The sequence below is a fragment of the Temnothorax americanus genome, unplaced genomic scaffold (assembly GCF_048541705.1).
Source record: "Temnothorax americanus isolate GAGA-0224 unplaced genomic scaffold, ASM4854170v1 Scaffold74, whole genome shotgun sequence".
Taxonomy (NCBI): domain Eukaryota; kingdom Metazoa; phylum Arthropoda; class Insecta; order Hymenoptera; family Formicidae; genus Temnothorax; species Temnothorax americanus.
Genome location: NW_027509797.1, coordinates 528,955 through 540,615, shown reverse-complemented (window position 1 = coordinate 540,615; position 11,661 = coordinate 528,955). Strand labels below are relative to the sequence as shown.

At 40.5% G+C, this 11,661-nt stretch overlaps 1 protein-coding gene and 1 pseudogene across 1 annotated transcript; one reads left to right on the top strand and one right to left on the bottom strand.

The window, feature by feature from the left end:
• Positions 1–711: 711 nt before the first annotated feature.
• Positions 712–2,430, bottom strand: LOC143906633 (uncharacterized; annotated as a pseudogene).
• A 4,703-nt stretch (positions 2,431–7,133) lies between these two features.
• Positions 7,134–10,751, top strand: LOC143906617 (uncharacterized). The gene has a single exon (XM_077422812.1). The coding sequence runs from the start codon at positions 7,134–7,136 to the stop codon at positions 10,455–10,457; it is 3,324 nt and encodes a 1,107-aa protein (XP_077278938.1). The 3' UTR covers positions 10,458–10,751.
• Positions 10,752–11,661: the final 910 nt, after the last annotated feature.

Sequence of the window (11,661 nt, the reverse complement as noted above, 5' to 3'; positions counted from 1 at the left end):
CGTCGCAATATCTCCGCTCGTAGGGCACGTAGCGGAATATTATGAGAGAAACCCCCCCCCCCTAATTGGACCCCAAGCTATCGATCAAGCCTACTTAGAAATTGATCCGTTCACTCGTTATCGAGATCTCAACATCTCGAGTACTCGCAACCCGTCGCGTCGCGTAAAAGAGTCACGGTCGGTCTCGCTCCGCGTGTACTTGGCGCGAGACACTGCCGTGTCTCTTGATACGCTAATACCATAAATATACGTATATTATACCTTCTTGCGTACTATACTTATCTGCCCAGAACACACAAACTTGCAAGTAAAAAAATAATATTAAAATTATTTTTCGACATTATATATAATTATTATACATTTTTCTTTACTATACAGTACAATTATTATTAACATAAATTAAGATATAATTACCTCTTGGCAAAAATTGAACCAATCTGTAATCGTGGCTGACGCCACACAGTGCGGCCGAAGCCCGCATTGTGCGGCCAAAAGTCGAAAAGTTAAGGGAACGATCTACAATTTCGTATTCGGGGGTTTTTGGGGTCGCTGATTACGAATCCGTTATCAAAATTAAAAAATTCCAAATGGTGGTTCCAATATGGCGTCGTGTTATATGAAAAAACTTGTCAAAAATAGAAAAAATATAGCAATTGGTCTAAAACTTATTGTTTTGTGGTTATTAGGGTCTGTGATTACGAATTTATCAAAAATAAAAAAATTCAAAATGGCGGAATGTAATATGGCGATACAAAAATTTTTATTAAAATTAAACATAGTGACGTACAAATTAAGAATTTTGAACTTTAATGTAATAAAATAAAATGTAATAAAATGTAATGTAATAAAATTATATTACAAGAAAAAGTTTTCATTGTCATTGTAAGATTCGTAAGTTTCTTCATCTGTACCTGACTCAGAGGCCGAGCTACTTGACATCATTTCTTGTTCATATTCTTCTTGAATATTTACAGATGGAGGTGATAATAAATTGATAGTTTCTGTGGACAAAGATTTGAGCGGTTTAACGGGCAACTTTCGGCAACTGGAAATGTACGGATCAGATGCAACTAAAAATCTTTTAAAAACATCCTCCATTGTTTTTTTACGATAATTTTTTCTTGCAAAATGCAGGCGATAGATTCCAAAAAATTTATTGCAGGCCTCCTGCGCATCTTCGGACATTTGACCGATAGGTAACACTGAATGTTGTATTATTTCTGGACCATGAATCAAAAGTTTATGAACTAAAGTAGGCATGTAATACCAATCAAATGATTTTACGATTTTCTTAGCTAATTCCACGGCATACTGCCGAAAATTGTCCAAATTAATATTATGACCACATGAAATAGCTTGCAATATAATATAAAACCGATGTATAATATCTTGATCAATTCCAGTTATTTGTGCAGATTTTTGATAATTTTCAAAAAAAACATCGAGCCGTGTTTCCATCGTTAGAAGTTCCACTGCCGGCTTTCGGCTTGTCAACATTCAAGCCCAATTCTGTTTTAAAAGCTGCTTGTATATTTTTTTTCTTTCTTTCGACCGATTCTTTTTCTTCTTTTGAACGAGCCTGCCATTTTAGGATTCCCAATTTGTAAGACAAATGTAATAAAAATTCAAAGCACCGAATCCAACAATGTAAAGACGATAGACCGAATTTTAAGTGATGTGTAAAAATTTCCTGGTTTAACATTTTATCTATATCGTTAAAACTTTTAGATGTACAATTGCATAGATAACAACGCATCGCAGATGTTGTATCTGATAATGAATTGCATACTTTAGTATCTATCATTGTCAACGTCAAAATATATTTAACACATACTTTTTTTCCGTTAATAATAGTTTCAAACGGATTTAAATTCTTTATTTGCTGTTCTACATAATCAGTTGTTTTTTTGGTTAAATCCACTGATTCTTTTGCACATTCAATTTTAATGGGCCGACAAAGTCTTGGTGATGACGGTCTTGGATTTTTCCAGACTACAGTAGTTTCCTTTGTCAAAGTGTCTACGTGTATAAGTTGCAATGGGACATAAAACCTAAAAAACAAATAGCACTGTTATGTGATAGTTATGAGAAATATGTTAATACATCAGATAAAATTTGTAACTTAAAAAAATTAAACAACAAATCTTTCTCTTTCTCTCTTTATCTCTTCTTTTTGCTTTCTGTATTATATTATACATGTACATTTCTGTCTTTCTTTTTCGATGCTCCTTTTTTTCTTTCTTTTTCTCTTCATTTTTTGATTTGTATGCTTTATTTCTTTCATTATTATTATAACTCTTGAAACGAATATCCTACTTCATTTTTGAAAAAAATTCATAAAAGTTCAATAGGCAGATATAGGCAGCTGAATTTTGTTTTATTCAGTACATAATACTTTTATGTATAACCTCCAATAAATTTTAAAACAGCATTTTACGGCTATCTATTACTTTTTTATCTAACAATTCAAATTTTCTTAATATTAATTCTCAGAAATTTTTTCGCATACTTTACTAATCTTCAGATGTTGATTCCATTTTGTTCCGCTTAATTTTCTTTATTAAAAAAATTTTGCACGTTTGTAACAAAAGCGTCCACCGTTTGCTCTGTATCTATGATAGTGTAGCGCTCGACGAAAACCACATTCCGGCTGAGATTGAGGAGGGGATTTAGGGAAAGGGAAGTTACTATGAACGATTTTCGTTTCTTAGGGGATCCCTTTAGCCAACCCAATAATGAAAAAACCCTAGCTAGAAATTTTTTTTTCGACTTTTGGCCGCACAATGCGGGCTTCGGCCGCACTGCGCCACTCTCATCCATTGTGTCATCGTGACGCGGATGTCGAAGCATAAAAAAACATGCTACTATTTTACAAATAGTAGCGATGTCTAAATGACTTTTATGGAACCAAGTACCGGTTTTCGCACTTTTGTAACAATCGCACGTTTTGCAGACACGTTTTTTATGTACATCTTTTACATAATATCGTCTTCCACATCGATATGTTAATGTATTTTTATTAATATTTATATAATTACCACACTGACTACACTTAATTGTATTTGCTATTACGCCATGCTGAATTAAAAAATCTATTAATTTGCTTTGGCTATATGTTAAATGGGAGAACTCTAACAAGCCCAACATTATTGCACGTGTCTGCAACTTCACATATGACTTTAGCGCGTTTCATTTGTTTAATTCTACTTGTTATTTTGCACACTAGTTTCAAATTGGCGCACTTTGCATGCGCGTGCGACCACTGAGCATGCGCATGTGGCCGCAGGGCATGGTCGTAGTCGCTGCATCTCGTCGGTATGCTAGGAATCCTAACCTGATTTCTGTCAACTTTAACGTTTAATGTTTCGCATCGCGGGGCAGAGCGACACTTTTTTCTGCCAGATTCGGTCGTTTCGTGCAAAAACGCGTCGAATGAGCCTAAATTCATCGTTTTTTGTGCTGCTGTAGCTAAACTGAAGAATTACCATCAAGAGACACGGTATATTAGTGTCTCGCGCCAAGTACACGCGCAGTGAGACACTACCGAGTATATTTACGCGAACGCACGGATTTTTAGTATGTACTATATCTATATATGATTTTCTTCTAGGTACACTAAGAGCCGAAAAACAGTAATAATTCCTGTATTATTTTTGCTCACTCTCAACTTTTAATCTTTCTTACAGTAACCATTATATACGTACTACTACAATAAACATTCTCCCAGTAACCATCAGTACGGATTTCACAGTAACCATTACGATAAAGACCAGTAATGATTCCGTTATAATATTATAACGAAAAAAAAAAGATTTTTTTTATTTTAAATAGTTTTTATTTTTTTCTAATATCTTTATAGTTTAATTTGTATTCGTGATTTCGCATATATTCTATTTTATTCATTAAAATTACGCACTGTTTTACAATTTTTAAAAACACATTGACGGCAGACGGGATTCGAACCTAAGATTCTGGAATTACAGCCTAATACGCTAACGCTGAGCTAACAATCTATTCTATAATAACTATTATGAATCTCATATATCTCATGAACAGTCTGAACTGCTCTGAACTCGCGCAATAGAACGAATATCGAGAGACAACAGTAATGGTTACAAAATCGCACATGATTGAATAATGGAACTTCTCAGTAATTATTTCTTTTCTATTATTTCTTTCAGACAGTATCGCTTACGATCTTATTCTTTAGATATTACTGTGTTTTTCAGCAAACATTACTTTTTTAAAAGTAAGCATCTGTGTATTGAGATTAAAAGTTGAGAATGAACAAAAATTCAAAGACTTACTGTTTTTCGGCTCTCATCAGTGTATAAGGTTGCAATTTCTGACGTAAAAATGCGCTGGCGATCAAGCCTAGCAGCGACGCATTGAGAGCGTAAGCGAGTGAGAGAGTGAGGGAGCGAGAAAGTGGTGTATATTTATATCAGTACAAAATTACCTTTTTTAAAAAAGGTAAAAAAGGCGCCAAGTGTGTACACGCGCAATGTTGTAAATCCAAAAATCCAACCTAAGTGGTAGTAGCTTTACTTCTCCTAAACAAAATTATTATATCACAAAATTGCGTTACCTAACTCAACCCAAATGACATGTATTTCAAAAAAAAGATGTGAAACCTTTAAATGTGCGCCAATTGCAAAGAGAATATATACATATATTGTTTTGAAAAATAATTGTTGTGCAACTACTTTTAAAAAATAAAACCCAAGTGGTACATATCTTTATGTTCCCATTCAAGGGTCTTCCTATTCCAACCCAAATGGTAGTAGCTTTAAGGTATTCCTTTCACGGAGGAGCGTATTTTGTAGGCGCTTAAGCAGGGCCTCAGCAAACTCTTGTATATTGCATTAAACTTATATAAAATCAAGTTATAATTGATTATTATGTTTAATTATAAGAAAAAAGTGAAAATATTATGTGTATTTAGAAATTTTTCATTTTTCGGTAAATTTTACTGTCAGAACAATATGGCAACGCTGCTCTTTTCAGGGCGCCAATTATAAAATGTGAAGTTGATAACAAAAGTGTCAATGTAAGTGTCAATTTCATTAATCAAAGAATATTGTGACATTTTCTTTTTATCAAATAGAAATTTTATAATAATAATGAGTGATAAGAAACATAAAGTGAGGAGTAATGTGGGCAAAAATAAGGGACCATTTGTGAAAATAAAAGTGAAGCAACGCACTCAAAATATATACAATATACAATATATACAATATGTATATGTTCGATAATAATATATGCATAAAATATAAACTATAACCTATTATTATATATGTAAAATAAATTATTTATGCGTATCTATGTTTTACCTAACTATTAATTTTTTTTAAATTAAAATTTTGATTTATATTTTTATATTTATATATTTATCTTTATCTTTATATTTAAATTTTTATGCAATATATATATATATATGGGGCATTCTCCGTGAAATCAGACACCCCCTCTGTCCAAAAATTGGAGTCACCTAAAAAATTCTTTCGGGGCTCATTTTATAGCTACACATATGTAGTTTTAGTAGAGCTGCGGCCTTTTGAAAAATCAACATGGCGGACCCCAATATGGTGGCCGAAGTCTGCGGGTAACGAGGTACGACAGATGAAATCGTTACTTGGAAGTTATAGACTGTCATAGAAAAATGTGTTAATGTGTTTATTTAGTAGTTAGCATTGGGACTTCCGTTTGCGGTTGGTTAGGTGTGAGTTGGCGATTTGTGCGAGCGAAAAGCGAAGTGCGAGTGTGAGAGATAGAGCGAGTGAGAGAGCGTGGAGAGTGAGAGGTGAGCTCGGTGAGGGAAAGGGAAGGTAGGAGAGTGGAGGCAGCGCGGAGGATAAGGGAGGAGAGTCCGTGGAGGCGAAGGAGAATTGGGAAGGTTGAGGTTAGAGAGCCGAGCGTAGAAGGGGAAGGATAGAGAGCGCGAGAGTGAAAGGCTAAGGAATTCTGGGGACTTCGGGATAACGCCGGGAAGTAGTACGGCCGTAGAGTAGAGGATAGATGGCGCATTTTGCGGATAGGTTGGGGAAAGAGAGACGCGGAAGTACGGGGAATATAGATGAGCTTTCCAAGAGGAAAGGAAGTATAGAGGAGATGTTCAAGAGGAAGAGGGATAAAATAGAAAAGGAAGAGGGCGCGGGGGGGGAAGAGGACGAAGACTTCTCGAAGAGAAGCAACAAAACGGTGAGAACGCCACCAGGGGGGGCAGGGGGGGAGGATATGGATGTGAAGGGGTTGCTGAGAGGAATAAGGGAGGAGATGAGGGAGGGGTTAAGAGGAGTGAGAGAGGAGATTAGAGAGGTGGCGAAGGAGCAAAAGGAGGCAATGATGGAAGAAGTAAAGAAGATAAAAAGCGAATTGAAAGAGAGAGAGGAGATGTGGAGAAGGGAGAAAGGAGAGCTCCAGAAAAGAATAGAGGACATGGAACGAAAGCTGGAGGGGATGCAGATGGAGGTAAAGGGAGGAGGTCTTGGGGGAGGAAGAGGTAGAGAGGAAAGCGGAGGAGGGCCGAGGGAGGAGGGGAGGGGAGAGACTGATTGGAAGGAGAGGGTGGAAAGGCTGGAAAGGAGGTACGAAGTAAAGGAGAGGGGAGAAAGGAGAAGAAACATTCTGATAAAAGGAGTGAAGGAAGATGCGGGAGGAATAAAGGGGGGAGTGGCGGAGGTGATGAAAAAGTTAGGCGTGGAGGTGAAGATAGAGGAGATTAGAAAAATAGAGGCGGGGAGAAGAGAGAAGGGGGGTATGGCAGTGGTGAAAGTGGGAAGTGAAGAAGAGAAGGCGAAAATAATGAGAAATAAGTGGAAACTGAGAGGCGAAAATACGTGGATAGACGAAGACTTGACATGGGAGGAAAGAAGGATAAAATGGAAGATAAACCAAGTGGCATGGAAGGCAAGAGGAGAGGGTAAAAAGGTACGGATAGGGATGGGAAGAGTATGGATAGAGGGGGAATGGTGGGTGTGGGATGAGGTTAGAGGTGTGCTTAGGAATGGCAGAGAGAGGTGCTGGGAGGAAGGGCAAGGGAAAGGAAAAGAAAATGAAAGAGAGGAAGACCAAAGGCAGGGGGAATAGAGGAGGGAGAGGGAACGGGTAGGGGGGAAGAAAGAGGAGCAGAAATGGAGAAGGATAAGAGAGAGGAGCTGGGTGGAAGAGTGGGAGAGGAAGAGGGGGAGGAGGGAGAGAGGAGAGAGAGAGGGGGGGGAAGTAGTATTTATAAGGTGGCCTTTTGGAATGTGGCGGGGCTAACAAATAAAGATAAAGAGTTTTGGAAAAGGCTGGAGGATTGGGACGTAATGGTGTTATGCGAAACGTGGGTGGACGGTAAGGGGTGGGAAAGGATAAAGGAAAAAATGCCAAGAGGCTACGTATGGGAAGTGCAGAGAGCAGGGAGGAAGAGCCGGAAGGGAAGGGCGATAGGAGGAATGATAGTAGGGGTGAGGGCAGGGATCAAAATGGAAAGAGAGAAGACGAAAAAAGATAAGGAAGGGATAGTATCGATAAAAGTGAAACTTGGAAAAGAGTGGTGGAGGGTAGTGGGAGTATATATAAATAAGGATATGGACCGGAAGTTGGAAGACCTGAAAGAATGGGTGGAGGAGATTGAGAGGGGAGTGAGAGTGCTGATAGGAGGGGATTTTAACGCAAGGACCGGTAAGGAAGGAGGGTTCGTGGAAGAGGGAGAAGAAGAGATGGGGGAAGGAGAGAGGAGATCGAAGGATGGCAAAGTAAATGGGGAAGGAAAAAAGCTGTGTAGATTCCTGGGGGAACGTGGGTGGGCGATTTTTAACGGAGGAATAAGAGGTGATGAAGAAGGAGAATGGACGTATACAGGGGGAAGAGGGGAGTCGGTGATTGACTACGTGTTAGGGGACAGGAGGACAAGGGAAAGGGTAGAACGGGTGGTGGTAGAAGAGAAGGTCGATTCAGACCATCAGCCAGTGACAGCGTGGGTGGAAGGGTGGGAGGAAAGTATAGATAAGGGGCAGGGGGGAAGGAGCGGAAGTAAGAGAGGGGACTGGTCAGAAGAGGGCAGGAATAAATTTAGAGAGTTAATGGGGGACAGGCAAGCTCGAGGAGGGGGAGTGGAGGAAGAGTGGCAGAGGTTGAAGGGGAGGATAAGGGAGGTATTAAAGGAAGTGAATGGAAGGTGCAAAAAAAGCGGAGGAAGGGGCTGGTGGGATGAGGAATGTAGGGAGGGAAAAAAGAGAGTTGGCAACATGTTAAGGAAATGGAGAAGGGAAGGAGGAGAGGGGGACAGTTACAGGGAAGAAAAACAGCGATACAAGAAGCTATGTGAAAGGAAGAAAAAAAGAGAAGTGGAGAAATGGGAAGAGGAAGTAAAGGAGGTCAGGACGGAGGGGCAGGTATGGAAGGTGGTAAACAGGGAGAGAAAGAGGAGAAGGAGGGTGAATGAGGGAATTAGTATGCAGGAATGGGATGGGTACTTTAAAGAGTTGTTGGGAGGAGTGAATGGGAGGGTGGTGATGGGAACAAGGAGAGGAGGGGAGAGGAGGGAGGAGGAAGAGGAGATAAGGAGAGAAGAGGTGTGGGAGGTAGTGAGGAAGCTTAGAGAGAGAAAAGCGTTGGGAAGTGATGGAATTCCGAATGAGGTTTGGAAGTTTGGAGGGGAGGTTGTGAAAGAATGGCTATGGGAAGTGTGTAATAGAGTGTGGAAAGGAGAGGGATGGCCAGAAGATTGGAGGGAGGGAATTATAGTGCCTATAGGAAAAAAGGGGGAGGGGGAAAGAGTGGGGGACTACAGAGGGGTGACGTTAGCACAAACGGCATACAAAGTGTATGCTGCCGTACTGGCGGAAAGGTTGAGGAAAGAGGTTGAAGAGAAGGGCTTGCTGCCACCGAGTCAGACAGGGTTTAGAAGAGGGGTTGGGACCACGGACAACATTTACGTATTGAATCACCTGATAAACAGGCAAGTAAATGGAAAGAAAGGGAAGATGGTGGTGATGTTCGTGGACTTAAAAGCAGCTTTTGACTCGGTGGACAGGAGGATTCTAGTGGAAGCCATGAGAAAAAGGGGAGTAAGAGAGGGCTTGGTGGAGAGGTGTAAAGAACTGCTGGGGGAGACGATATGCAGAGTAAGGGTGGGGGAGGAGATGGGAGAGAGATTTTGGACAGGAAGGGGAGTCAGACAAGGGTGTCCGTTAAGTCCGATTCTGTTCACCTTGCTGCTGGCGGACATTGACGATGAACTGAAAAAAGGGGGCTGGGGTGGAATAAAGCTGGGAGGGAGAAAGATATATACACTGGCTTATGCAGACGATATAGCGATGTTGGCGGAGAATGAGGAAGATATGAAAGGAATGATAGGAAAACTGGAGGGGTATTTGGACAGAAAGGGATTGGTATTGAACAGTGAAAAAACGAAGATAATGAGATGCAGAAAAGGGGGAGGAAGATGGAAAAAGGTGAGTTGGAGGTGGAAGGGTAGGATAATAGAGGAGGTGAGAAAATTCTGCTACTTGGGATATGTAGTAAAATGTAATGGGAGGCAGGATGAACATGTAAAAGAGAGGACGAGGAGAGGGGCGGCGTTGCTGGGACAAGTATGGGGGATCGGAAAGAGGAGGTTTGGGGGGGATTGGGGTAGGAGAATATGGTTGTTTGATAAGTTGATTTGGACGGTGATAAGTTACGGAGTGGAAATATGGGGGTGGAGGGAAAGAGGGGAAATAGAGAGATTACAGGAAAGATATTTAAGGTGGGTGTTGGGAGTGGAAAGATGTATACCGGGATATATGATTAGGGAGGAGTTACAAAGGGAGAAACTAAGAGGAAGGGCGGTTATGAGAGCATGGGGGTATGAGAAAAAATTGGAGGAGGGAAAGGGAGGGGAGTTGGCAAGGGAATGCTGGGAGGAGGTAAAGAGGAGGGCGAAAAGAGGGGTGAGCAGGGGGGGATGGGAGGAGGAGAGAAAAGAAGCGGTGGAGAGCAGGGGATGGAAGATAGAGGAAGTGGAGGAGCTGAGGGAGGAGGGGAGGTGGAGGGGGGAGGACGTGCTTGAGAGAGAAAAGAGAATACAAAGAGAAGAGAGGTGGAAGGAGATAGGGGAGGCAAAATTTAACAAGTGGTATGGCATGATAAAAGGGGAGGGGATACCGGAGTACTTAAAAAAGAACTGGGGAGAAAATAGATGGCAGAGGGTGGCTAGATACAGGCTGGGAGGTGGTATGAGGGGGGTGAAACATTGGATGACAGAGGAGAGAAGAGTGTGCAGGGTGTGTGGAGGGGGGGAGGAGACGTGGGAACACGTGTGGGAAGATTGTGCAGATTGGGGGGGAGGGAGATCATGGCAGGAAGCGGTGGGGGAGGTGTTGGGGGAAGAAGGGGAGGGGGAGAGATGGCTGAGGAAATTAGAGAGAGTAAGGGAGGGAGAGGGTGATGGAGGGGATTGGGAGGTAGGGGAGGGGAGGAGTGAATGAGAGAAAGAGGAGAAATGAGGAGATTGTAAACGGAAACGGAAGTCCACAGAGATAGGGAACTTGCGAGCGTGTGTGTGTGTGTAAAGATAGGTAGGGCGATTAGTATGTAAGGTTAATTGTAAAATAGGCTAAGGTAGGTTAAGTGATTGTAAAGGGTTGGGAACGTCCCTACAAAACGCCTTGCAACCCTGAGGGGAGCCAATAAATATATCTATCTAGTAGTTAGCATTGAATCCATGGAAAAAAATAAATTTTTAGTTTGTCCAAAACCGTGTGACATGAGCGCACAGCTTGCAGCGTTGCCAAATAATTCCTTGAAAGTCGCCATTAAAAATATTCATCTATAAACCACATTTCAAGTCAACTTTCAACGTGGAAAATAGACTTTTTCGATAACGTCACATATAAATATTGAATTTTCAAAGTCGTAATTTTTCTTTATATGTTCGGTAATGTGGTTTAATTTTTTTCTAGCGTAAAGATATGCATTTTAACTTTCTCGTACCAAAAAGTCAGTTAATTCTTAAGACTTTGGTGTCATGAAAGGAATACCTTAATTTTTCTTAATAAAATTATAATAGTACAAAGAATCATTTTAATCACTAGGAATTAAAGACGTAACAGTATAAAATAAAAATATTTAATCAAAACAAAATGAATTTTTCTTCTAAAAAAAACTTGGCGCTGCTAGACAAAATTTAATAAAATACTAAAATTTCTGATTGAATAAAAAAACAGTAAATAGGAAATATATACATAATTTAGGGAAGAATGCAACAAGAGTAAAAAAGCAGCGCTAAGTTTTTTTATAAAAAAATTTTATTTTAATTAAATATTTTATTTTATACTGTTACCTCTTTAATTCATTGTGATTAAAATAATTATTTGTATTAATATTATAATTTTATTATAAGCGAGGAGAGAGGAAAGATAGGAGAAGAGAGGAAAGCGAGAATGCTTACCTGCCAGGCGTGGCGGCGTGAAGGCGCAGAGGCGGCCGTGGGGGTGAGCAGACTTGAAGGGCCAGAAGGAAGCACGGGATCCGGCGAAACAGGTGAGTTGGTAAAATAGAGAGGTGAGGTACCGATGGGGAGGTTTCGACCGGAGATCGAGCGAGTCGATAAAAAGGAGAAGCGGGCGCTGCTGGATCGACAGGAGGATCGATGGAATGGGTCGGTAGAGAGATGCCAGTACGGAGTGGCGA